The sequence below is a fragment of the Colius striatus genome, chromosome W, assembly GCF_028858725.1.
Source record: "Colius striatus isolate bColStr4 chromosome W, bColStr4.1.hap1, whole genome shotgun sequence".
NCBI classification, from domain to species: domain Eukaryota; kingdom Metazoa; phylum Chordata; class Aves; order Coliiformes; family Coliidae; genus Colius; species Colius striatus.
The window spans coordinates 19,854,607-19,882,483 of NC_084789.1; the positions used below are offsets into that span (position 1 = coordinate 19,854,607).

The 27,877-nt window shown below is 57.6% G+C and overlaps 1 protein-coding gene and 3 pseudogenes across 1 annotated transcript; 1 reads left to right on the forward strand and 3 right to left on the reverse strand.

The window, feature by feature from the left end:
• Window positions 1-4,440: 4,440 nt before the first annotated feature.
• LOC133628633 (oxysterol-binding protein-related protein 7-like) lies at window positions 4,441-17,200 on the reverse strand (annotated as a pseudogene).
• Window positions 17,134-19,840, reverse strand: LOC133628658 (large ribosomal subunit protein uL10m-like). The gene is given in 5 exon segments (XM_062017075.1): window positions 17,134-17,822; window positions 18,311-18,626; window positions 18,835-18,979; window positions 19,088-19,312; window positions 19,472-19,840. Coding segments are annotated over 5 exon segments (972 nt in total). The 5' UTR covers window positions 19,553-19,840; the 3' UTR covers window positions 17,134-17,617.
• On the forward strand, window positions 19,639-23,904 carry LOC133628659 (leucine-rich repeat-containing protein 46-like; annotated as a pseudogene).
• Window positions 23,905-24,215: 311 nt separating this feature from the next.
• Window positions 24,216-27,560, reverse strand: LOC133628634 (secernin-2-like; annotated as a pseudogene).
• Window positions 27,561-27,877: the final 317 nt, after the last annotated feature.

A 27,877-nucleotide genomic window follows, 5' to 3' on the forward strand; every position in this document is an offset into this window, starting at 1 on the left:
GTTTGCACTGCGGCAGCGTTTGGGCTGTGACTCGGGGCTCGGGGAACCGGCGTTGGCAGAGCAAGCAAGGTACAAAAAAAAAAAAAAAGAGAGAGAAACCCAAACCAAAACCCCCAAAAAGAAAAAAAAAAAAAAAAAAAAAGATATTTTCCTCCTCCCTGCTCCGTGCAGCAGCTCGGGGCTGGTGCAATACACAGCTTGGCTGCTCACCCCGCGGCTAGTCTCCACACCGCCTTGCTGGTGTGCCAGGAGCGGATGCCAGCGCTGTCGCTAGCACCCGGAGCGCAGTGGCGAGGCAGCACTCTGCGAGAGCTCGACGGGGGCCCAGAGCCAGCGCAGCCCCTCGCTGCCGCCCTTTGATGTGGCCGCAGTTTTTATCGGTGGCAGGAACCACCTTCCCGTGACACGGCTCGCGTCCCGCTTGCTCCGGAGGAGCCGTGAGCCCCGGGGCCTCCTGCTTTCGGCACACAGCCGACGGGAGGTGCGAGGGCTCAGCCGGACGGGGGGTGCACCGGGGGTGCTCAGGACCACCATCCATCCCAGCCCCAAAGAGCATGTGCGCAGCTCCTTGCAACGAGCACTGCTTTCTTTGCTTTCTTTTTCTTTCTGGGTTCCCTTCAGGGAGAGGTGGAAGCTCCTGGCCCCATTCAGGACCTTCCAGTCAGGCAAAGCTTTCTGGGGCCCTTCTAGAGAAACCCTGGCACCCACTTTGTGAGAAACACCAGTGCTATGAGGAAATGAGGTGAGGGGTGTACACAGCCCCCTTCCCTCATCCCCCACACCCCCCACCCTTGCCCACCGTGTACCAACAGATGTAAGTGGCTCAGCCCAAGAGCAGGAGGAAGAGGGGAGGCAGGAGGGGGCCAGGGGTGTGCGGGGCTGCAGCCACCCCTCACCGTCTTTTTTCCCCACTACCCCAGGTGTATCTCACCAAGACAATGCTAGGAGCAGGGAGAAGGGCCTTCCATGCCTCCCCATGTTGGTCTGTCATGGCGAGGGGTCAATTCTGCTCCCTGCCAGCAATGCTGGTGGCACTAACAGGGTGGCCGGGACTGCTAGTGGGGCCAGGGCTGGGGCTGGTTTCCAGCTCTAGCCACCATAAGCCCAAATTCCAGTGTGTGTCGAGTTGTGCTGGGTGGGGTGAGGCTGGACCAGCGACCCCAGCCATGGCTCCAGGCCCTACTGCAAATCTGAGCTGGCAACTGCAGCAACTGGGGCCAGTGATGGAAAAGGAGGAACTGAACTTGGAGGGGAGAGGGTCAGATCTCCCATGCCAGGGCTGGGATTTGGGGTTCCCCTCAAGGTGTGGAGGGACAGCGAGGTGCAGCCCCACGGGAGGTGGCAGCTGCAGCCACAGAGTCCATCTCAGTCTGTCCCCTTCCTGCCCTTGGCATGGGCTGGCGCCCAGCCCGAAATAGCAGTGGTGTTGGTTTCCAATCCGGAAGGTGCTTGGGGAGGGGGAGGAAGATGCCGAGGTGGTGATGGTGGTGGGAATTCGGCCCTGAGAGCATCCCCCAGTTGCCAGGGTCAGTCAGCTCCTCACAGGCACCCACTTGGGTGGGAGGGGGAGCCAGGGCATCGTACTGCCTCAGTTTCCCCAGTACCACTCTGCAAGGCAGGGCTCCCCCCAAAGCCCGTGCAGCTCTTTGTGCCAGGAGTTGAGCTGAGGGTTTGACTGTCTGCACCTCTGTCCCTTCCCCAGATGCATGTTCCCTTTCCTCAACTTCAACGTCTCAGGGCTCAACCCCATGGCCCACTACAACATCTGCATGGATGTGGTGCTGGTGGATCAACATCACTGGTGCTACCAGGGTGGCAAGTGGGTGCAGTGCGGCAAAGCTGAGGGCAACATGCCAGGTACAGCCCCCCCACCCCACCATCCCCTTCCTCACGCTCATCCTCCTCTTCGCTGTGCCAGACAGGGGTTGACTCTGTCCCTGCTCCCTCCAATCACCAGGGAACCGCCTCTACCTGCACCCCGACTCACCCAACACAGGTGCCCACTGGATGCAGCAGGAGGTCTGCTTCGGGAAGCTGAAGCTCACCAACAATAAGGGTGCATCCAACAATGTTGGCCAGGTATGGGTCCTGCCACTGTGTCAGGCTGTGTCAGGTCCCGATTGCCCCCCTCCCTCGACCTACCTCTACTCCCCCTCCCCAGATGATCGTGCAGCAGTCACTACACAAGTACCAGCCCCGGCTGCACGTGACAGAGGTGAAGGAGGATGAGGGTGAGGAGAGGTACCCCTCCCCACACACCCACACCTTTGCCTTTGCTGAGACCCAGTTCATCGCTGTCACAGCCTATCAGAACGCTGATGTGAGTATGGGACCCTCCCCACCCCAGTCCCTAGCATGGGGGTACATCCCCCAAACAGCCCCCCTAGAAGCACAGGAACCTCAGCAACATTCCCAGAATCCTCCCAGGGCCATAGAAACAACTGATACACCCCAGTATCATCACAGCAACCCTGGTAACTCCCCCAGAGCAGCCCCTGGTAATCCCCCTCCCACCCCAGCACCCTCTAAGGTCCCCAGAATCAGGGAAACCCCAATGGTATCCTCCCAAAACCCCCCCTTACCCCCAAGACCCCTGTCCGCAGCATCTCTGCAACTCCTGGTACTCCCCAGAGCCCCTCAGCATCCCAGCACCTCCCCCTGAATCCCTTCAGCGTCCTAGTTGCCCCCCCAGCATCTCAGCAATCACCCTAGTGCCCTCCCAGTACAGCCTGCCCCGCTCCCCCCCCCCCCCCCCCGCAGCCTTGGCTGAGCCCCATGAGTGCTGAGGTGGGGTGTTCTGGGCCAGGCAGGGGACTCTGATGGGGAGGGAGCTGCTCGAGAGAAAAGGAATGGGGAGGGGACATCCTGGGGAGGGGGAAGACGACAGGCTGGCAGCAGCTCCAGCCCCCCCAGCTCCCTGTGCCCCCCAGATCACGCAGCTGAAGATCGACCACAATCCCTTCGCCAAAGGCTTCCGGGACAACTTTGACTCGTGAGTGTCTCCCCAACTTACTGCCAGTGTCCCCCGGTCCTGACTGGCAGGACGGCGACCCCTCTACTCCCTCCCTGTTCTCCCCCACCAGGATGTACGCAGCCTCGGAGGGCGACCGCTTCACCCCATCCCCGCCGGAGGGTCTCGGCTGCCAGCAGCTCCTGCCGGCATCGCGCTTCCAGACCTTCCTGCCCGACCAGTACCCGCTGCCCCCCGGCCGCTTCTTCGGTGGGGAGCGGGGGGCTCCACTGCTCCTGCCCTCCAAGGACACCCCGCGCTGGTACTTCACCCCCCAGCAGCCACCCGCCGCTGGGCCACTGGACTACGGCGGCTACTAAGCGGGCTACGGGGGGGGGGGGGGCAAGCTGGTGAAGCCCTTTGCCCTGCCGCCTGCCTCCCCCCCCCCGCCCTACTACCCCGAGAGGCCAGGGGGGTTCGGGGCGGCGGGAGGCTGGAGCCCTGGGCAGTACAGCCCCAAGGGCAGCCCCGGGGCCCTGGGCTGGTACCGGAAGCCGCGGGAGGAGATGGGGAAGGAGGCGGAGGGCTGGCCCCCCGAGCCCCCTGTCCCTACTTCGGGCGACTCCTCGGACTCGGGGCTGTACGAGTGCAAATGGCGGCGGGTGTCCCCGTACCCCTCCAGCACCGAGAGCTGCCCCCGCAACGGGGACTTCTATGACAAGGACCCAGGTACCGACAGCGGCTACTATGGCTTCTACGGCAACTGAGCCGTGCCGGAGGGTTCAGACACCTCCCTACTCCGGGCACCTCAAGGCCGTGGGAGCTGACTGCAAGGAGTCCTGCGTATTTCCCCCTATTTAACACCCATATCCTGGGAAGACTTGAGCAGAGGAGTGGGGGATACAGCCAGATAATCAGCCCCCGGTGCCAACCCAGTGGGGCTGCCAGGGGGGAGGGGACTGGGCGGCTTTTTTTCGTCGTCATTGGTTTTTAAGGGAGGGGGGTTAATGCTGAAGTATTTATTGAGCTCCCATGTGCCCGGCGTGGGGCTGGGAGCAGCAGCATATCTCACAATAAAGGGGACGCTGTGGGGCACAGCTCTCTGCTCTCCTCTGCTGGCACATGGGAGGAAAATTGAGACACTGAGGGTGCTGACTCATCACACCCACTCCCATTGCCGAGACCCAGGCATCCTCGTCTAGGAAGGGGAGGTCCTGAGTCCCCGAGCAGGGGGAAGGAGGAAGGAAGCTCACATCAGCTCTTTGCAGCCTTTATTAGAGCAGCCCTTGGGCACAACTGAGAGGGTCAGAGGGGTCTGCCCGCCCGCAGGCACCCCACAACCCCTTGTGCCCACCCCCCCAGTAAGCCAGAGACCCAGGCATCCCATGCCCTCAGAACCAGAGGGGCACTGCTAGTCCCTGTCCCTGGTTGCCCCAGCTGGCCCCAAGGCTCGGCCCTGGGTGAGGGGGAGGCACTGCCTGTGCCCCCACACATCTTTTATATCACAGTTTTGCTTAAATAGCAGCAAAACAGCTGCTGGGGGGGGGGGGGCACTGCATCCCCAGCGCTAGGGGAACCACCTCCACTGTTGTGTGCCACTGCTGTGATGAGCTGGGGGGACTCAGCATCCCACAGGGTGGTCCCTACCAGAGCATTGCACTGTCCAGGTGGGAGAAGCCGAGGTCCAGGCACAGCTTCCAGTAGGTGTTGTTGGTGACCCATGACTTCTTCCCATTTGCATCCGTCATCCACCTGCAGATGGGGTGGGAGGGTGACAGCTGAGATGCCACCGAGATCCCCAACGAGTCCCCCCATTCTCTGAGAGCCCTGTATCTCCCCCGAGCCACGGGATGCCCCATACACCATCCCATTCACCAGCTTTGGGACTCCCCTCTCTGGCCCTCTGTGGTAGTTTGAGCCTGGCTGGATGCCAGGTGCCCACCACACCGCTTTACCCCCCACCTCCTCAGCAAGCCAGGGAAGGGGAGAAAATAAGATGGGAATCTCGTGGGTTGAGATAAAAGCAGTTTAATAAATAAGCAGCAAAGCCGCGCGCGCGGGAAGCAAAGCAAAAGCAGATAAAGCTGTTCCTCTCTACTTCCCATCAGCAGCGATGTCCGGCCACCTCCCGAGAAGCAGGGCTTCAGTACGCATAGCGGTTGCTTTGGGAAGGCCAGAAATGAATCTCGCCTCCCCTTCCTGCTCCTTTCCCCCAGTTTATATTACTGAGCTGACGTCATATGGTATGGAATATCTCCTTGGTCAGCCTGGGTCAGCTGTCCTGGCCATAGTCCCTCCCAAGATCATGCCCACCCACAGCTATTGGTGAAGGTGGGGGAAAGAATGCTGGAGGGACAGCCCTGATGTTGTGCAAGCGGTAGTCATAATATTGATATCAACAGTAAGCACAGCACTGCAGGAGCTGCTGTGGAAAATCACTACCGTCCCAGACCCACTACAGTCTCCACCCCTTATTCCATACCATTTATGTCATGCTCAGACAAACCATCTTAACAATCCATATACATTCTTATATACTCTCATTAACCAGTACCCCCCACTCTTCAACAGACAAACATCATTCTTGTATTCCCTCTTGCATCTTGCATCAAACAAACAAACAACATTCTTATATCTTTCATCCTCTGTAGATGTTCACTGGAGCAGGCCATAACTTAGGTCTCATCCATCAAGATGGATATCCAGGCCAGGGGAAACAGTATGTTCAGTGTTGGGCACCAGCACCGGCTTGGTTTGTCCACTTGTCTGGTTTTTCTTGCAAAGTTCATCTACAACAGATAACTCACATAACAGGTTATTTTTCCCCCAAGGTTAAGTCTCCTTGAGGTACACATCGAGTTTCCCCATCCTTTCTCATCACCCACCAAGTACACCCAGGCCCTTGAGCAAAGACAATCCCACGAATGGGTTTGCCTTTTCCCATGGCAGGTGCAACCCATACTGCCTTCCCCAGCCATTTCCCTGGGTGCACTACAGGGACCTTATCTCCTCCCACAGTATGTAGTGGTTTTGTTTGGGCAGGACCAGGACGGTTAGTTGAACCTCTGCTATTGACCAGCCAAGTGGCTTCTGCTAAATTTTTATCCCACTGCTTCCATGCCCCATTGCCCAGTGCTCTCAACATGGTCTTTAGTAATCCATTATATCTCTCAATCTTTCCAGAGGCTTGTGGGTGATAGGGGATGTGGTATATCCACTCAATGCCATGTTTCTCTGCCCAGGAGTTTATGAGATTATTTCGAAAATGAGTTCCATTATCTGATTCAATTCTTTCTGGAGTGCTGTGTCGCCACAAAACTTGCCTTTCAAGACCCAAGACAGTATTTCGGGCAGTGGCGTGGTTTACAGAGTATGTTTCCAACCAACCAGTAGTTGCTTCCACCATGGTGACTATATACCGCTTGCCTTGATGTGTTCGTGGTAGTGGTCCAACATAGTCAATTTGCCAGGCCTCACCATACTGAAAACCCAGCCATCGGCCTCTGTTCCAGGGAGACTTGATTCGTGTGGCTCGCTTGATAGCAGCACGTTTCACATTCGTGGGTGACCTGTGTAATGGCTTCCATGCTCAAGTCCACCCCTCGATCACGAGCCCATCTATATGTTGCATCTCTTCCCAGATGTCCTGATGTTTCATGGGCCCATTGAGCTAATTTTGGCAGCTTTATCTACCTGTTGGTTGTTCCATTGTTCTTCATTGGCACGGCTTTGGGGCACGTGAGCATCTACATGACGTCCTTTCAGAGTCATATTTTCCACCCAAGCGGCAATGTCTTGCCATAATGCAGCAGCCCAGATGGGTTTACCCTTGCGCTGCCAGTTGATCTTCTTCCATTGCTGTAGCCATCCCCATAGAGCATTAGCCACCATCCAGGAGTCAGTATAAAGATAGAGTACTGGCCACTTCTCTCGTTCTGCAATCTTTAGAGCTAGTTGGATGGCTTTCACTTCAGCAAACTGACTTGACTCACCTTCTCCTTCAGTGGCCTCAACAACTCGTCGTGTGGGACTCCACACAGCAGCTTTCCACTTACGATGATTTCCTACCACGCGGCAGGATCCATCAGTAAACAAAGCATAATGCCTCTCATCTTCTGATAGTTCATTATATGGTGGTGCCTCTTGGGCACGAGCTACTTCCTCAGGCAATGCTCCAAAATCTCTGCCTTCTGGCCAGTCCACGATCTCTTCCAGGATTCCTGGGCGATTAGATTTCCCCAGTCGAGATGGTTGTGTAATCAGCACCATCCACTTACTCCATGTAGCGCTGGTTGCATGATGTATAGAAGGGGTTTTCCCTTTGAACATCCAGTGTAACACAGGCAGACGTGGTGCCAAGAGGAGATGAGCTTCTGTGCCAATGACTTCTGAAGCAGCTCGAAGTCCCTCATATGCTGCTAGTATTTCTTTTTCAGTTGGGGTGTAGTGGGCTTCTGATCCTCAATATCTTCGGCTCCAAAACCCTAATGGTCGACCTCGGGTTTCTCCAGATGTTTTCTGCCAGAGGCTCCAGGTGAGACCATGCTCTCCAGCAGCAGTGTAGAGGATATTTTGCACATCTGATCCTGTACGGATGGGCCCAAGGGCGACTGCACGAGCTATTTCCTGTTTAATTTGTTGAAAAGCTTGTTGTTGCTCAAGGCCCCACTCAAAACAGTTCTTCTTTCTGGTTACTCTAAAGAGAGGGCTCACAAGCTGACTATAACCTGGGATATGCATCCTCCAGAATCCCACAAGGCCCAGGAAAGCTTGTGTTTCTTTCTTATTAGTCGGTTGAGACATAGTAGCTATTTTATTCACAACATCCATAGGCACATGCCGACGCCCATCTTGCCATTTTATGCCCAAAAACTGTATCTCTTGTGCAGGTCCCTTTACTTTGCTTCTTTTTATAGCAAAACCAGCTTTTAGGAGAATCTGTATTATTCTTTTCCCTTTCTCAAACACTTCTTCTGCCTTGTTGCCCCATACAATTATGTCATCAATGTACTGTAAATGTTCAGGGGCATCACCCATTTCCAGCACAGTTTGGATTAGACCATGGCAAATAGTAGGACTATGTTTCCACCCCCGGGGCAATCGATTCCAGGTATATTGGACACCTCTCCATGTGAAGGCAAATTGTGGCCTGCACTCTGCTGCCAATGGAATTGAGAAAAATGCATTAGCTATGTCAATCGTAGCATAGCACTTGGCTACTTTTGACTCCAGTTCATACTGGAGCTCTAACATGTCTGGTACAGCAGCACTCAGTGGTGGTGTCACTTCGTTCAGGCCACGATAGTCTACTGTTAACCTCCACCCTCCATCAGATTTTTTCACAGGCCATATGGGACTATTAAATGGGGAATGAATTTTGCTAATTACTCCTTGAGCCTCCAGTTGGTGAATCAACTCACGGATGGGAGTCAGGGAATCTCGGTTCATGCGATATTGCCTCCGGTGCACTGTCCTGGTAGCAATTGGTACCTGTTGCTCTTGAACTTGCAGCAATCCCACAACAAAAGGGTCTCCTGAGAGGCCAGGTAAATTAGAGAGTTGTTTGATTTTCTCTGCATCTACAGTGGCTATACCAAAAGCCCATCGATACCCCTTGGGGTCTTTGAAGTACCCTCTCCTGAGGTAATCTATGCCAAGAATACAAGGGGCCTCTGGACCAGTCACAATGGGGTGTTTTTTCCATTTGTCCCCTGTTAAGCTCACTTCAGCCTCTAATACAGATAATTCTTCACATCCCCCTGTCACTCCAGAGATCCAGACAGAATCTGTGCCTCTATACCTTGATGGCATCAATGTACACTGTGCCCCTGTGTCTACTAAGGCTTTATACCTTTGTGGGTTTGATGTGCCAGGCCATCGAACCCACACAGTCCAGTAGATTCGGTCATCCCTTTCCTCCTCCTGGCTGGAGGCAGGGACCCTCTATTTCTGTTCTTCATCAGAGTATTCGCTATCTGATCCTTGCAATTTTAGACCTGAAGTCTCCTCATTGGCATCGAAGGAAGTAGTTGCAGTTCTTCTATGTCTTGGAGATTGTTGATTGTCCTCTTTTGTTTTGGCAGCTACTATGCTGACAGCCCTCCTGGGTGATCCTTTTCTAACAGCTGTCTTCCCCCTTAGTTCACGTACACGCGCTTCTAGCTTAAAAGTGGGTTCACCATCCCACTTCCTCATATCCTCTCCTTGGCCACGCAAAAAGAGCCAGAGTTCATTTCGCGGTGTACTCCTGCGTCTGGGACTTCCCTTTCCCCTGGTCGGGACAGTGGATGACTGAATTCTTTAGGCAGATCTAACAATCATCCCACACTGATGAGGAGGTGCAGAGGCTCTCTTCATAGTTCTGTAACCAAGAAGATACCCTCTCCACTGTTGGTATATCCATGTCTGGGTGATACACCATTGCCAGGATATTAGAATATGTAGCGGGGGCACTCTCAATCACTTTTCTCAACATGGCCCGTGTACACTGGACATCGTCTGGATCTGTGGAGGCCTCGACATTATCCAGATCACCATAGATGACTTCCAACACAGCTAATTCCCTTAGATATTGGATGCCTTCATCAGCTCTAGTCCACTTTCCTCGGGCATTTACAAGGTCTTCCTTGAATGGGTATCTTGCCCGTACACTTCAGAGGAGTCGTTTCCAGAGACTACAAACTGAGGTTTTCTTTCCAATGCCTTTATCAATTCTCCGGTCCCTAGCAAGAGATCCCAGCTGTTGGGCTTCTCTGCCTTCCAATTGTTGACTGTCAGCCCCGTTATCCCAGCATCGGAGCAGCCAGGCACCAATCCGCTCACCTGGCTGGCGACTGGAATCTTTTCGCATATCTCTAAGTTCTGTTGAGGTGAGGGACCGAGTAGTTTCCATTTCCTTTTCGATTTCTTTCACTTCTCCTGATCTCCTTACCGAAGGACCAGTTTCTTCTTCTAGCCTTTCCTCTTCCTCCTCGTCTGCCCTTACTAATCGATGATATGGACTTGACCTCCTTATCCACTGCTTCTTTTTCACTACTGGGGCAACCACTGTGGTTGTTGTTTGGTTCCCTGACTCAACCATGGTAGTCTCAGGTATAGTTTGAATTTCCACCTCGGCCATAGTTCTCTGAGAGGGCTGGACTGCGACTGACTCAACTATGTTGGTCTCAGGTACCGTTTGAGTTTCCATTTCAATCACAGTTCTCTGAGAGGACTGGAATGCAGCTCGGTAGGCAGAGGCTAGGCCCCAGTATAGTGCCTGAACCTGATGGGCCTCATTAGGGTAGGTAAGACACCCTTCTATCAGGTGGCGTGCCAGTAAAGCAGGGTTTTTTATCTGTTCAGGTGTAAAATCCCAGGTTACAGGAGGTGATAACCGTCCTAGGAATTTGCCTAAATTCATCCACATACCCTGCCACCCAGGGACTGGCCGCTTCAGGGGGCATTTTAACATGTTTCCATCACAAATTTGTACTCTCTGATACCCAGATGACTCCAGATTCCACAAGATATATAATATACCAACCATGTTAATTAGTAATATTAAAACTCTCGTATAAGGGTGACTAAGGACCTGGGAAGTCTGTATAACAGAATTGTCTAGATCAGTCCGAGCTGAGGAGAAAGAGGTGCTTTGCCCCATGGCCTCCACAAGATAGCTCCCACAGCACACTAAATTCATCAGTAACAGAATGAGACTTGCTATTATTATTTGGGCCATCATGTTCCCAGGCCCTTTCATCCTCTTCATCATATAGCCAGCTTAGCAAAGCTATTAAGGTTAAAGCACAGCCGAGAGTCAATGTTAGGAGCATCGTGTTCCCAAACATTAGAAAGTGTAAGATAAGCTGCATAACAGCAAGGCTCCGTGACCAGCACAGGAACTTTGCTCTCATTGGTTTACTGTAATTGCAATGCAGTTAATGTAAATCTGCTATTATCTCGCCCCACGTTGGGCGCCAAAAGGGCTGTGGTAGTTTGAGCCTGGCTGAATGCCAGGTGCCCACCACACCGCTTTACCCCCCACCTCCTCAGCAAGCCAGGGAAGGGGAGAAAATAAGATGGGAATCTCGTGGGTTGAGATAAAAGCAGTTTAATAAATAAGCAGCAAAGCCGCGCGCGCGGGAAGCAAAGCAGAAGCAGATAAAGCTGTTCCTCTCTACTTCCCATCAGCAGCGATGTCCGGCCACCTCCCGAGAAGCAGGGCTTCAGTACGCATAGCGGTTGCTTTGGGAAGGCCAGAAATGAATCTTGCCTCCCCTTCCTGCTCCTCTCCCCCAGTTTATATTACTGAGCTGACGTCATATGGTATGGAATATCTCCTTAGTCAGCCTGGGTCAGCTGTCCTGGCCATAGTCCCTCCCAAGATCATGCCCACTCACAGCTATTGGTGAAGGTGGGGGAAGGAATGCTGGAGGGACAGCCCCGATGTTGTGCAAGCGGTAGTCATAATATTGATATCAACAGTAAGCACAGCACTGCAGGAGCTGCTGTGGAAAATCACTACCGTCCCAGACCCACTACACCCTCCGTGCCAGACCTGAAGAAGCAAGCCTGGTGGGTGATGTTGTTCTCCATCACCCGGCGGCGGTCCCATTGCAGCTGCTCAATCTGGCCCTTCTGCGTCTCAGCTCCTGGCACATTCCCTTCCTCCAGGTACCTGGGGAGGGGGAACACACATCGTTGTAACGAGCTGGGCAGCCTCAGCCCCCTGCCCTCCACGGTGCTAAGGTGCTGCTCACTGCTGGTTGGGGCACAGGCAGGTGTCGGTGGGGGGCAGCAGCCGCCGCAACTCGGGCATCAGCTCATTCAGCTCCAAGGGCAAACTGGGTGAAGCCGTAGTTCCTCTCATGGTCGTGGGGCGTAGGGTCTGTGGGGTGGGGGGGGCACAGTGCTGAGACCCCCCCAAGGCAGGGTATCCTCCCCCCAAGCATGGTCTCCTAGACCCGGGTCCTTACTGGCTCTCCAGATGCACTGTGCCGGGGCCGGGCCGCGGTGCAGCCCCTCGTGCCACTTTCCTGCCAAGCGCTCGTTGGCCCCCGCGCCCCAGTACCGAGCCTGCGGCCACGGGACGGCCGTGGGGAAACGGCGGGGCCCTGAGCGAGGGGCGGGACCATGAATGATGGGGTGGGGTCAAGGGAAAGGAGGCGTGGCTATGACAAAAGGGCGTGGTCAGAAATGAATGTCCTTTGGAAGGGGGCGGGGGCAAGCAAGAGGCGGGATGACAGCACGCAGTGTTTGGATGAGCACATGGGCGGAGAGGGCGGGAGTGGCCACGGAGGGGGCGTAGCCATGCCGGGGACCGGGGGGCTGCACCTTGCAGAAGGTGATTTTGCAGTGGTAGGAGGGGTTGCGGGTGTTGCGGATCAGCACCTCGCCGTAGTGCTCGATCCAGCGGGGCCCGCTGAGGACGTTGTGGATGCACGTCGTCACCTTGTTCCACTCAAAGTGGTCCTCGATCCTGCGGGCATTGCCCCTGTTGGCCAAGAAGGGGCTGGGTGGCACCACGGGGACAGGGGCGCCTTGCCAAGGCCGGGGTCTCACCTGGGCAGCTGTACATTGACGGTGCCCATGGGGACGATCTCCAGGGACTTGCCCCAGAATTTGTTTTTCCATCTCATGTCTAGGGGGGGAGGAGGGGGAGGAGGTGAGACCTCCCACCCTATCCCACTCACACACGACCCCAACACCTTCCTCAGCACCCATCTTGCCAGAACATGAAGTTGTCGGACTCGGCATGGCAAGCAGAGATGGGGTGGTGGTGGCAGACCTGGAGGGAGGAAAAGGGACATGCCAGTGCCCTGTCTAGCTCTCCAGCCCCAGCCCTGGTCCCACTTGCTCACTGATGAAGCAGAAGCCACGGTTGGGCTGCACATACTTGTAGGTCTTGTCCAGCACCGGGTTTAAGGGTTTGCTGTCTGCCCGGTAGTAGGTGGAGGCATAGGCATACACAGCAAAGGTGGCCACCATATACCTGCCACCAAGCCACCATAGTCACCACTGCCATGGGGTTGTGCCTCCCTGCACCCCTGCCCACACCCCATGCTGCTGGGCTGAGCCCCTTGTATCCCCCAGTCCCCTGTGTACACTGAGAGACTCATGTTCTCCCTGCTCCAATGTGTCCCAGGAACCCCCTGTGTCCTCCAAGACTCCTACATCCTGTGTCCTCCAAGTCCCCAAGTCCCCTTGTGTTCTTGAGCTCCCCCCTGTCCCCAGAGCTCCTTGTGTTCCTTGAGTTTCCCCATGTCCCCTAATCCCCCCTAAGTCCTTGAACTCCCCAAGTACCTCTGTGTCCCCCTGAGCTCCCTCCGCATCCTGTGAGCCCCCTAAACCCTCGATCTTCCTGAGCTCCCCGTGTTGCTCATGCCCTTGACCTCTCCCAAGCTCCTGCTGCACCTGAAGTTCCCCATGTCACCCGAGCTCCCCTGTGCCCCCTAAATCCTTGAACTCCTCAAGTGCTCCTGTGTCCTCAAGCTCCTCCACATAGTCTGAGCCTTTCCTTGAGGTCCACGTCCCCCTGAGCCCCCTGTGTCCCCCAAATCCCCAACCTTCTTGACCCTCCTGTGTCACCCACATCCTCTGTGTCCCCGACCTTCCACAAGCCTTGCCTGTGTCTGAAGTTCAGTGTTCCCTCATCCCCCCCAAGTCCTCAAATGCCCCAAGTCCCTCTGAGCTCCCCATGCCCCCGCATCCACTGACCTCCCCGAGCCCCCCATATCCCCCCATCCCCCTGAGCCTCCCCGCACTAGGCGCTGCCGGGGGTTGTGGGCGCCACTCATGGTGGGGGGGAAGGCAGGAGGGGCTGGACCGGGCAGGACCCCCTGGGTATCTGGGATGGGCTGGGGGGCAGCCAGGACAGGTGTGGTGTGTACTAAGGAGGCTACAGGAGTGAGGAGCAGAGCCAGGGGGTGTGGGAGCACCGGCAGCACCTGGCCCCTCCACCAGGGAGGCTCAGAGACTGCAGACACCCCGAGCGCTGGAGGAGGGGGGCTGCGGGGGGCTGCAGGTAACACTGGGGTGGACATGGACACTGGGGGGGACATGGGGACAAGGGGAGATTCAGGGGCTGGGGGGGACACAGGGAGCAGGGAGAGGGGCTTCCAGGCTGGCTAACGGGGAAGGGACAGGGGAGAGAGAAAGAAGAGATTAACCCACAGAAACAGCACCTCTAGAGGGGTCTGCAGAGTCTTCTCCACTCCGTCCCCAGCAGAGACCTCCCTGGCTCCACCTGCCCTCAGCCCAAGCCCTGGCCCACCTCATTCTCAGAGGAGCTGGCGTAGAGGAAAACTTTGCAGGCGTCGAAAAACTTGGTGTGTGAGTCAGCCAGTGAGACGATGGAGAGCTGCTTCTCCTGCCCCTTGGCCAGCAGAGCATCCAGCTGCGGGGACAGCCACTGCCTCAGCTTCCCCCGCCCCAAGTGGGCCACCCCGACCCTCCATCCCATGCCGGCACCCCGTGACCTCATCGGGGTGCAAGGAGGCAAAGGAGTACAGGGTGGTGTTGGAGGAGATGGAGAGGGAGTGGAAGCGGCACAGGGCGGCCTGTGGAGGCAGGGAGAGGCTGAGACAACCCCCCCCTCCAGACCATCCCCTCCAGCCAGCGTGGGGCTGACACGGAGGGGGATCATCCCCCAACTGTCCAGGCAGCAGCACCAGGCTGAGACCCCACCAACTCTCTGCACCCACCAGCACCCTACCAGCAACAACCCCCTGGCCTCAGTGGGACCAGAAGCTGGGGGCAGCCCTGCTTGGCCCCCTATGATGCCTCACCCTGGCACTGCCGGCAGCATCCAGGCATGGGGCTGAGTGCTGCTGGTCCAGCGCCTGTCGCATCTCCTCCAGACGGGCCCTCTCAGCCATTAGCATGGCCACTACGCTGCTGAGCGAACTGTGCACTGCCAGGAGACATGGGCAGGGCATCAGGCTGTGGCACAGCACCCCAGCACCCATTCTGCCACTGCCGGAACCCTCAACAGGGCTCAGTACCATCCCCCCATCCCACCTTTCTGGGCCAGGACCCAGAAGCTCCTCTACAACTGGCTGTACTCGGGAGGGAGGCTGAAGGGCAGCTGGCTCTGGGATGGCTTCAGGTAGCGTGAGAGGTTGGGGACAGAGCCATGCAGGCGGCCCACCTTGGGGTGAGACACGAGGGTCAGCAGGGCCCCGGGCAGCTCTCGCCCCAGGCCAGGGCTCAGTCAGGGGCAGCCAGAGCCCAGTGGGACACCCACTCATCCTCACCCTGCCGATGGTGTCGTCCTTGGCAAAGCTCTGGATGCACCAGATCCTGGTGGTCCTCCTGCCCTTCTTGGGCCTCTCTGTGGCAGCTGAGGGCTGTGAGTGAGAGGAGGGGGCTGAGCTGGACTCTCCTTGGAAAGAGGGGCTGCTGGGTGATGCTCAGCCTTGCACTCACCACTGTCCTGCTTGCCTGGCTGCTGGAGATGAGGGGGGCTGAGGGGATGCAGTGCAGGGCCTCCAGGCTCTGCAACATGCCAATCAGTTCCTGCAGTTTCGCTTGGCACTCTGACAGATCTACAACTGGCACAGAGCAAGCCCAGTCAGGGAGGGGGGATGGGGCATCCCCCCTGCCCCACACATGCCCTCCTGCCCTGCTCACCAGCTCCTCGCTGTCCTTCAGCCAGGCACCTTGTCTGGCCTGAGCTGGTGAGCATGGAGAGGGTAGGGGCACTGCCAGAGCGCAGGATCCTTGTCCATGGGCCCTGCGGCTGGGGAGAAGAAGGGGAACCACTGGGGCTGCCACCAGGAGCCCCACACCTAGGTACTGCCTCACATCATCAGCCCGAGGTGTCACCCACCTGCACATCAGTGGGGGGGGGCTTCCTTGTGGGACCCTCACCATCACCCTGGTGATGGGAGCAGAGGCTGCTCACCCAGCTGGCAAAGAGCTCTGGGGACTTGATCTGTGTAACAGGGGCAAGTTGAAAGGGACACAATCCAACACCCCCAGCCCTGGCTCCAGTCCCCACCAGCACCTTGAGGTGGTAGATGTTCTCCTCTGTGTCCAGGTCAACCCGCTGCACCTTCTTGTTGACAGACACAACAGACTGACGGACATCAACGGCACAATGTAGTTTACCCTTGAGGACCTGGAGGACCCCAGGGACCCTGTCAGAGGAAAACCCTCCCTTCTTCATGAGGGTCATGAGGTCTCCCCTGCCCCAAGCCCATGGACACAGCCCAGTCCCACACTCACATCCTGGTGCATGGTGGCATATGTCAAGATGCCGTTTTCCAACGCAAAGTACCTCTAGGGACAGAGAGGGATGATCATTGAAGGGTGAAAGCAGAGTTTGGTCCCTACAGCCTCCCTATCCAGAGGCCCAAATTGCCCCAGGGTTGACCATAGCACTCAGGACTGGCTGGGTGATGGCTCCCAGTGCCAACTGCCTCTTACCTTCTGCCAGCCCTTCAGGGGCCATTTTCTCTTCTTGAGCAGGTATCCTTTGTGGCGCTATGGCTCCTGGCCTGGGCTACTCTGTGTGAGCAGCTCCTCCACCACCTCCCAGCTCTCCAAGCCCTGCTGAGGTTGATGGTTAGAGTGGTGGGGTTCCTCAGCACCAGGGGCAGATGAGGTGCATCTTGGCCCCAAGCAGCCATACTTGGTATCCCAGAGAGACGAAGTATCTCTATATCACACTTCCTAAAGTGAGGTGAAGCCCCCCAAGGCTCCGTGACAGCCCCAGGCCAGTCTTTGTGCATCTCTAAGATCCTACCCAGACCCCCAAACCTGGGCCCTCCCAACTTGCTGAATGTTGCTGTGTTTGAAAGACACAGTGCTGTTGGAGCATGACAGGGCTCTTTTTGGAGAGCAGGGGTCCTTCTCCTAGCCGCCCCTGGCCAGCAAGCAGAAGGGGATGAGGGGAGCAGGCCCAGCTCTCAGCTCCATCTGCACTGCAGGGCTGTGGGGTCAGAGCTCAGCCATCACAGCCCAAGTGGTGGGCGACACTAGGAGGAGCAGAGGGCATCTCCCACCCTGCCTGCAGGCTCCCAGCCCTGCCAGGCACTCTCGTCTCTTCCCTCACAGGGACAAGGGGTGTGTGGGGGGGAAAGCCTCCTGCCCCCCAGGAGCAGGAAGCCTCACACATGACCACAGCTGGGACCCACAAGTTTCTGTGCAGGGACCACCTCGCAGGACGGGATTCACAGATCACGCAGTAGACCAATATGATCAATGCAGAAGCCATTTATTTTTGCATTCAATCACATTATATATGTTATTATTTCCTACATGCATGATGCATTCTGATTGGATAGCTCAGTCGATCATGCTCTGTTCACGTGCCTAATAGCAGAATATGATTTGTTAAGCTTAACTATGTTAGTATCTTGATAGCAGCAGTTTCTACATTCTTTTACCTAATTCCTTCTCTATCTCATTTCTATTCTAAGCTTACACAGTATCTTTCCCACACACGTAGCTGCCTTTATCTCTACATTCTAATAAGCAACTCGTCCTTGACTATTCTTTAGGTCCATTGTTCACTGTCTGATATAGCCAAAGTCTGAGCCTGCATCTGAGGCCTATGTCTGAGCCTCATGCAGCTTATGGTCTCATATAACCAAAGTCTGAGTGGGCCACATTTCCATTTTCCTTCAGGTACATTGCTACACTTCCATACGAGAAGGAGCCTTTGACCCACTCTGCCTTATCTCAGCTCTGCCACCCAGTCCTCACCTGCCTGGCGAGTCCAGAGTCCGGCCCCACTGCCCCACCCCATTGACCCATGGACTCAGTGCCACGAGGCAACCCCGCGGCAGGCACAATCGAGAGAGTGACTTGGGGTTCAGAGACCAGGATCAGCCCTGGTCTGTGCCGGCACCTGCCAAACCAGGATACAGGTTCCCAAAATCCCAGCCTGGAGGAAACAGAGACACGGGGATGCTCTCCCCACACTTCACCACTCCTCCCCCTCCCCCAGCGCTGTCCCTGCCAGGGGACCCACCAAGGTAGCCCAGCCATGATCGTAGGACAGGTCCTGGGATAACCCCGGGACAGCGGCCAAGCCCCGGCACCGGTAATGGCCGTGCCAATAAACATGGCATGGTACAGCGCAGCTTGGAGAAGGTGGCGGGAAGGCAGGGAGTTCCCATCCTTCCCTCCTCCTCACCTGCCCTGCCCGGCAGCAAGCAGACAGAAGCCCCCAGTACTGCCGGGGTGCAGGTCTGACCCCCTGCACAGGTGTGTTCCCAGGAGTCTGCAGCCACCCACTCCACCGGCAGCCTGCACCAACCCTCGGCAACGCAGGGGAAAATCCAACCCAGTGCTCAGCCTGTGTGGGGCAAAGCTCCCCCATGCCCATGCCCCCATGCAGGTGTCAACCCCCTCCCGGTCTCTGGCACTCACCTGAGCGGGCAGCTGGGATTGGTCACATCCTGCCCAGTGGCTGCAGGAACTGGAACACGGAAGGAGGCGGTGGCATCGGGCCGGAGCCGCTCAGCTCTGCCCCCTGCACCATGGATGACTGGAGCCACCAGCACCCAGGACATGCCGAGGAACCGGGACTGCCCCCAGTCCAGGAGAGCTGTGAGGTGCGCAGAGCAGCGCTGGAGCAGGAGGCCCAGGGCACCCAGTGCATTCCCCTGGGCAGCCTCCAGCGAGGGCAGCTTGGTGAAGCTCTCCACACTCTGCTTGCTCAGGATGGTGTAATCGATGTAGGCGCCTGAAGAGAGGAGCAGAGCTGAGGAGGGGCAGCAGGGTGCCAGAGCCAAGAGCCCTTTCACCTTCCAGAGGCTCACTCCTGCAGGGATCTCCCCCCCCATTCTCCCCATCCATCCCCTCATTTTAAGGAGCACAACAGTGATCTCTCTGTGAGCAGAGGGAGTCTCAAGCCTGGCAGCAGCAGAGAAGGAGGCAGGGAGGGCTCTCACATAGGAGGTTGATCTGTGGGACTCCCCTCAGCACCCGCAGCATCTCCCTTGTCTTCCTTTCTGGGCTCACCAAGAGGATGTTGCACGCCACGAAAAGAAGGAGAAGGTTCTTGTACTTGGACTGTGACAGCATGGGTCTGACAATCTAGGGAACACACAGCTCTCAAAATGCAGCTTCTCATTCCTGACAGGCACCACGTGGCTCTCCCTCCACCACCACACTGGGATCTGCCCCAGCAGCTCTTGCTCCTACCTCATTCAGGACGAACTTGACCTCGATGTTGTGCTTGCGGAGGTAGTGCCTCATCAGTACCATATCCTCGCCGGGCATGGAGTTTTACTGACAGACGACAATCATCCTGTTGTCCTGGAACACCTCCTGCACCTGCCGCTGCAGCAGCCACGCGTAGCCGTTGTCCTGAGGGCAGTCAGCAGCGATGGGCCGGGAGCCACGGCCGCTGTCTCTCCTGCTCCCACCCTGCAAACGGACTTAATAGCCAGGGAGATAGCATCCGGGGTCGAGGCTTATCCTGGATCGCCCAGCGGGGCATCCCCAGGGCCATCCACAGCGTGGGACGGCAACCAAAAGCCCCCAGAGACCCCGCGGCCCCGCAACGGCCACACGCCGAGCGCTCACCTCCTGAGGCTCCTCCTCGGTGGGGGCCAGGCACTGCAGTGGGCCGGCCGGCCGCGGGGCCATGTACTCAGTCACGGCCATCAGCTTCTGGCGCTAGAAGTGCATGGCCTTCCAGTGCCGGGTGACCGCCTTGGAGCCGCGGCGGACGAGCTGCAGGGCCGGCAGCCAGCCTGCGGAGAGGGGCACGGTGGGCAGCGCCGCGGGAGCGCGGAAGGTGAGGCCGGGCCACATGTACGCCCTCCCCGGCTACGCCAGCTCCCGACACCGCCGCCCGCCCCTGCCCGAGCCCCACGGAGCCCAGCTTCGGAAGCGGATCCACTCATCCCGTCGCCATAGCAAGTCGCCACTCAGCACCGACACCTTTGCCGCGGCACCGCAAAGGCTTATGGGAAGGCGGAGGACAGGCGGCGCGCATGCGGGTGGCTGTGCCGCGACCTTCTCCCCGCCCCTTCCGGGGCCGCTTGTCTCCTAGCAACGAGCACGCTGTCGCCTGTGCCCCCTGCTGACCCCCGTGGACCCCCGCGCCCGGACCCGGCTCCGCCGCAGCCCGGGGATCTCTGTGCCTCCCCAGCCCCGGGGAGTCTGGTCCCGGTGAGCCCCTCTCGGAGTCTCTGTGCTCCCCTAGCCCTGGGGGGTCTGGTCCCGGTGAGCCCCCTGCCACAGCCCGGGGATATCTGTGTCCCCCTCAGCATCGGAGGATCTGATCCCCATGTCCCCCCTCCATCTCCAGTCCGCAGGTCCCAGCCCCATGGTCTCTCCAGGCACTGATGTCTCTCTACCGCACCTGGGAGTCCCGGCACTGATCTCCCCCAGGCTGGCAGCCCTGTCCACACCGACCCTTCCAGCCTAACCATTTCTTCCCCCATTGCCTCAGCACCCTTCCCCTTGAAGAGAGGAGCGGGGCCAGCCCAGCCCCCATGACAACCCCAGCTGAGGGCCCAAGGAAGTGACGTGCAGAACAAACTCTCTAACAGGGTTAAGGGTTATAAAACAGGTAAGTATTGCGCTGGCGGGTTCTGCCCAGCTCGCACACTCTATTGTCTAACAAAGGGCTACTTATAGGGTACAGGTAGGGGTGTGCATAAGCACCTACTACATATTCATGACCTATCCCCGCTTTGTATTTTAATAAGTCCTCTTCGAGCTTACACTTGTTCAGTGTCTCTGGTAGATTTCCATGTCACAGAGCAGGATGCAAACAATTCCGTTTTCCACATTCCAAGTCCTTCTTATCTGCAGCTGTCTGCACATTGGTTTCTTAGTTATCAGCATTCAGGGTCTTCAAGGCCTTCACTAATGAGCGGTTCAGATTCCAATGAGCTGAATTTTCTTATCATGGTGTTAGTTTACAGTGAATTGTGTCTTTCTAACTTTCTCAGGCCTTTCCCTTCTGTATGTCTGCTTTTGCCCACCAAAAGGCACAAGGACCCAGGTCACCTCCCTGCCATGGCTGGGCAAGGGCAGGTGAGTGAACCATTGTGGGGCTCAGCCTGGGAGGGTACGGGGGGGATGAAACCACTGGGCTGGTCCCCATCACTCTGATTTCACACAGGCCACGAGCAGATGTCCCCAGGTGTGACTCTCACCAACATCCTCATTGCCACGAAGTACCTGCCTCAGCTGGTTGAGCCCTTGTGCCCAGAGAGCCGGTGAGGGTCAGGACCGAGCCCACTGGGGCTGACAGTGAGAGGTCTCTGGGCACAAAAGACACCCTGAGAACCCCTTTTCCTCTAGATCCACTGAGCTGCTATCCCCTTCGACCATCCACTTGGACCGGCAGAACATCTGCGCCATCAACAGGCTCCAGAGCCTGTGGGAGACTCACAGCCTCTACCTGCAGCAGATAAGGTACCATGGCAGCAAAACACTGGAGATGAGGAACTTTTTCATTGAGAGGGTTGTTAAGCACTGGAAGGGGCTGCCCAGGGAGGTGGGGGAGTCCCCATCCCTGGAGATATTTAAGAGACGCATAGCTGAGGTGCTGAGGGCCATGGGTTAGTGGTGGGCTGGGCAGTGTGAGGGCAGGGACTGGACTCCATGAGCTTAAACCGAAATGATTCTACAATTCAGCCCTGGTCCTGCAGATAAAAGCCTCCTCAGGGGACCTCAGACACCTCCAGGTTTGGCTCCCCACATGACCAGAGTATCTGTCAACGCTTCCCTCCAATGACAATGCCACCGGTGCGAACTCCCCACTGATGACAATGCCACCGGCAGAACTCCAGACAGGATCTGGCATAAGCCATTTGGTGGTTTTCAAACCCACACGAGGAACCTCTGACTCTTCCCAAACTCTGCCAGCTCCCTGGCCCATCACAGCCCTGTATCCTCTCCATCAATCTTCCATAGCAGTGCCGTGACATCATGCTGCCCCTGTGAGATTGGAACATTCCTATGGCATTCCCAAAATCTGATTTTTTTCATGCGCTTTTTTCCCCCTTTTTTTCTTTTCCCAGAACCAAATTGAGATGATTGAGAATCTGGACTGATTTCCCAACCTGCGATGCGAGCAGCTCCTGTCCCCAAGGAGATTGCTTTCCATGGCCAGAGGAGAACGGGGCTCCCTCCTTCCCTTGGCAGAGCCAAGGGGCTTTGAATTCTGGTGCTGCTGGCTCTGAGGCTGGGGGTCTTGGTATGCCCCCTGCCTCACATCACTGCACTCCCTGTGCTCTACAGGTTCCTCTCTCTGGCTGGAAACTGCATCTGCCAAGTGAAGAACCTGTGGCCACTGCGCCACCTGTGAGCCCTGGACTTGTCCCACAATGAGATACAGACTCTGGATACGGGTAGGAGATGGGAATGGGCCTATACATGGTCTCAGTCTGCTTGAGAGTTGCCCTGGATACCAGGGAAATGCTGGCAGACCCTTGGTTCAGGCTCTGCCAGGGCCTCTGGTCCTCAGGTGCCAGCTGGAGCTGCAGCAGAGCCACCCTGGGCTGACCTGGCTGTGCCAGGCAGCACAGAGGAGCCCTGTGGCCAGGGCTGAGCCATCCCTTCCGCAGGTCCTGATTTGACAGAACACTGCAGCAACCCCAATCAGCTCTGGGATTTCAACCTGCAGCAAAGCTGCTCCAGCCCTGACAGCCCTTCCTGCATCTTCCAGCCAGCTCCTCCTAGGGGTGATTTTTTTTTTTGGCAGAAGATGGAGGAACGGAGGGATAACATCTCTCTCTTTTACTCTGTAGTAATACTGCTTGCAGCCAGGGGTGAGAAAGGGAACAGAGAGGGCCTGGGAATGGGAAAACCCTCAGTCCTCACATGAGAGGGTGTGCAACACGCATCCACATCCTCCCTGCCTCAGTTTCCTCAGCTGCAAGGTGAGAGGCTGCTTCCCATGACAGGGCTGTCACCTCAGGAGTGGGTGAAGAGCTGCAGAAGATGGAGGGTGTGAGGGTTTGGTGGAAAGGGGCTCAAGTCTCATCTCAGCCCCTTGTCGCCTTCTCTGCAGACGAGCTGCCCTGCAGCCTCTGCATCCTCAACTTAAGGGGAAACGAATGCACCCACCAGCATGGATACAGGTGGATCAGGGGAGCAAAGTCCCCCAAACCCCACGAGTCCCCAACAGGACACAGCATCCCCCCTCAAGTATCAAATACAACCTGAGCTCCCTCACTCCAAAACCCCAGAAATCTGCATCTTGGCCTGGGGATGCAGGCCAGGGAGCAGTGCCAGGGGGTGCAGTGCTAGGGGGCCAGGGTGCCAGAGGGCTCAGTGCCACCCCAAAGTGCTCCCAGCCCCGAGGTGATGTTGTGTGGAGGGCAGGAGACTAACTATTCCTCCTTTGGTGCTTGCAGGGAGCTGGTTCTGGGAGCCCTGCCTCACCTCTTACAGCTGCTCATCTGTGGCAGCACGGTTGAGGAAGAGGAGGACGGAGAAGGCTCAGCCAGCAGTGAAGAAGAAGACATTGAGTTGCTCTCTGAGCTGAGCAGCCCATTCACTGCAGGAAAAGGTGCTCAGACTACAGCAGGACACGTTGCACACATGGGGGTTAAGCAGGCCAGAGGTGCCAGTGAGCTGGGGTGGCCATGCCAGATCTCCTGTCATTCTCCCCCCTCTCTCCCTCTGTCCCTGGCAGATTTCTTTGCAGAGCTGCACTGGGAGCTGTCTGGGTGCTCACAATGCAGGCAGTGGGAGGCCCTGAAGGAACATCAGACCCATCTGGAGGAGCTGCAGGAGCGTCAGGGGCTGCTGCTGCCTCCCACACCAATGAGCCCAGGCTGGGAGGGATCAGCCAGTGTCACACCCCCAGGACCCAGTGGGTTGCAGCCTCGTCCCCAAGCAAAGTTGGGCACACAACTGCCATCCCTGGGGGTATACACTGGGCAGCATGCCTGCCCGCAGCCCCAGTGAGCTCCTGGCAGGAGCCAGGCTCAGACCAAGGCTCCAGAAGAGGAGGAGACTCGTGCCAAAGGAGTGAGAAACAGGCAGTTACCCCAAACACCCTGCACCAGCACAGCACCGCGCACTTGGGATTAAAGCCTCTTTATTCCTACAGCAATCCTGTCTGCCACAGAGCCCCCAGCCCCACAGCCAGCCCCCGGGGGGGGGCTGGGCACAGGCAGCTCTGCCTGATGGTGGGAAAAGACATGCCGAGCTGCGGGCAGGACTCCAAACCTCACTCCATATCCCTCTCCTTCCTTCTGCACCTGTGTTTCAGGCCATGACCACCTCTCAAAAGCCCTGATTCCTCTGGGGCAGGTTAGGGGGCCAGAGGCTGTGCTGAGCCCACCCACCTGCACGAGGTTTATGTGTAAAACTTCATCTCTGCCTCCACACAGTCAAAGAAGAGGTCAGTCAGCTCCTCTGGGTGGGCAGCCACTGTCCCCCCAAGCAGTGCGTCCATTCCCTCCAGGCCCTGCTTCTCCAGGCCCCGTAACGTCTGCAGGAGCTTCTGGCCTTACTCCTGGCTGGGTCGGGGAGGGAGGAGACCTGAGCCCAAGCACTCACAGGGGATCCAACTGCCTCCCACATCACCAGGGCAGTGTGGGGGTCCTGGGGCAGCAGGGACTGGGGAAAGGTCTGCAGTACTTGGTCCCTCTCCATCAGCTCCAGCGCTGCCTGATGCCAGCAGTACAGCTCATGCTGCCAATTGACTGTGCTCTGGAAGTGTGGGATCTGCTTGGCAGGGTGTCACAATCCCCTGTTGGGTTTAATTTGGCAGCAAACCCCCTTACTTTCCAATCGACCTCAGACAATTCTGAGTGGCTGGGGGTGGCTGGGCTTAACTCCCGAGTGATGTCCAATCAAACAGGTTATCGTGATCAGGTTTTGTATATTCTCAGGAACAGAATTAAGACTCAAAACAGAGTCAAGTGCTAAACTACTTTATTTTACCCACAACAATCAACAATGAAAAGAGAAAGGGGAGAAGGAAAAAAGAGTGAGAGAAAGAGGGAAAAGGTACAATAGTCACCACCATGAGTTCACAGCGCCCCCAGCAGTCGCTTGTCTGAAAGCTCCACTGCTCCATCCAGTCCGATGAGGGGGGGAAGAGAAAAAAGAGAGCACACCCCTCCCCTGGTCCCACTCTTATATACACTCCTCTCACTGGCGCATGCCCAGTACTGTCTCTGGGAGATCCTGGAAAGTTCTGGAGGGTCTTAGAAAGTCCCTAAAAGTCTGGGAGGGTCACAGCCCCTTGACTTGGGCGCATGCGCAGAGATGGTATATCCTGAGACAGCGGGATGTGCAGTACAAGGCAACAGCGCCTCTAAGAGGCAGAATCCTTGGTGGCCGGAGCAATGTGGTTTCGGTGGTTAACCATGCTGCCAGCAATGTTGAGGCATATTACTAGTACCTTACATGGGGTTGTCACGGAAGGTGGGAGACCTCACCTGTGGCATGGGCTTGAGGCCACCCACGAAGATGAAGGGCTTGAAGACAGAGTTGCCAGAGAACAGTACCGGGGCCCTGGGACCGGCCAACACAACAGCAGATGCTGCTTGCCCAGCCCAGGGCATGGCTCTGTCTTGTCCCTGTCACCCCCGGAAGTGAGGTTGTCCTCCCTTGGTATCCTCACCTGGAAGGGTCAAGGGCGGCTGTGAAGAAGTGGATGCATGGCAAGGTGGGGTTCTGGGGCAGCCCTCCGAGTCCACACAGATCCTGCTGGCCTTGTCCTGCGGGATGCCCATGAGCATCTCTGCCATGATGTGACCTGACAGGTGAAGGCAGAACCACATCAGCACGGGCAGCTCAGTCGTGGCCACTATGGCTGCCATGACCACGGGGAGCAGGGAAACAGTGGGGCGAGCCATGGGTGGCTGTCCCTGTCCCCATTCCCACCTGTGTGCTGCTGCAGCAGCTCCTTGCCAGCGTGGTAGTGGGCCTTGGTGGCCTCCATGCGTGGGGGCTGCTGTGGCAGGGAGAATACCTCGGCGAAGCTGAACTTGCTGTCCCTGCTCCACCAACCCTGGCTGTGGGCTTGCTGCTGCAGCCCCACGTGCTCAGCCGTGATCTCCTTCCCGATGCTGAGCTGGTTGGAGATGTTACGACTGTCCTCTGTGAAGGCTGCAGAGAGGTCAGGCTGAGGAGGAGAAACAGGGCTCCTTGTCCTCCCAGCACAACCAGTGCCCACTCACCTTGGATCCGCTGGGCTGCCCAGTACCAGACGGATGTCTCCAGCACCCAGGCCTCAGTGTGATCAGCCAGCAGGAAGGTGTTGTGGTAGAAGGGCACTGGCTCCTCCTTGCAGCTCCCACCCTGTCCGTAGTGCTCCAGCGATGCCATGATCACTTCCAGAGCCTCTCAGGCAGAGCTGGCTCCAAACCCAGCCTGTCACTCCAGCAGCACCCCATGGGTGTGACATAGCGTGGGGCAGCCAGGGTAGGAGGAGAGTGGCACACAGGACACAGTCCTCACCTCACCAGGTCCATCCCCAGCAGAGCCTCATCCTCCCCAACAGGCTGACGGGTCCAGACACCCTCATTGCCCACACAGACGCTGTGTTTGTTGGTGCCCATCTTGGCACCCCACAGCCAGGCAGGACGGCTCAGCACCACAGTGTGGGTCCTCTCCGCCTACTCGATCTCCAGGTAGGTGCACTGTGGGGGATGGGTACACGGTGTGGGGCTGAGACCTGGCACACTCGGTACACTGACCCATGCAGCCACCTTGGCTGAAGCATAGTCTTACTTTGACTTTGTCCCTGAGACAGTGGATGGCAGCGGGGATGTAGATAACCCGGACCTCTTGATGTGGCCAGTCGGCATTCTTGCCGAAGATGACAAAGCAGTCGCAGGATGAGGGTGTGGGATCCTGTCATGTCATCCTAAACCAGGTAGAGGGGATGTGGGAGGCATAGAGGGACAGGCAGCACCCCCTTGTCCCTGCCCTGGATGTGTCTGCAGGGTCTTTTTAGAGCTGGAAGATGTGGGGATATGAGGGGGGTGGGGTGTGTGTCTTGAGGATGACGTGGTCCTTGGATCTATGGACACATCAGGGACCCCGTCTCCGGGGTGGCCAGGGGGACACCTCCTGCTCTGGGACCCCGCAGCTCTGCACCAACCAGAGACGCCCAGCCGTGCTGGCCCGGTAACCGGGACCCTCTCCACACCGACCGCCGGTGGGACTCCTCAGCTGCGCAGCCTCACTTCCCGGGATCCCTCGCACGAAGCCCTTTCCCAGGAACCCCCGGCACCCCATGGACCTGCTGCTACTCACGCACCGCCGTCTCTCGGTCCCGCCCCCCGCGAGCGACGGCAGCGCCCGGTGGCCGGAGGCTGCACGGCGGTAGCAGCTGGGACCGGCACCCGCAATGACAGCCCCGTGGGACGGGGGGGACACTAGCACCGGCAGCCCCGTGGGACAAATGGAACTGGCACGGGCAGTCCTGTGGGATGAGGGTGGGTCATACCCCAAAGGAGCCCGGGGACGGGGGTCCTAGGTCTGTCCCCCGTGGGGCAAGGGACAGTGGGCACGGGTATGAGCTGAGGGGGTCCCGTAGGGCAGAGCCCCTCGTGGGCACCACCCCGCGTGGGCAGTACTCCCCGCAGGCAACACGCCGCGTGGGCAGCACCCTGCGTGGACAGCGTACCCCGTGGAAGGTATCCACCCGCCACGGGCAGAACCCCGCGTGGGCAGCGTCCAGCATGGGCACGCCCGCCCCGCGGTATGCAGGCAGACCTGCCGGGCAGCAAGCACCCTGCCCGCGGCTGGGGCCCTGGGCGCCCGCCCGGCGCGGGAGGCTGGGCCAGAGGGATGCAGTACGCGGTCCTTCTTGAGGGGGGTGATGGGGCTCAGCTGGTCCTCATCCGGCTCACCCAGCACCTCTCCTGCATCCCCATCCTGAGCAGCCCTGGAGACCCGAGGCCAGGGTGGAGGCCCAGGGTGCCGCACACGGGGGAACTCCTTGTCAGAAACAGAGCCGGAGAGCCGGGGGGTGGAAAACATGCAGCGTTTATTCCAGTA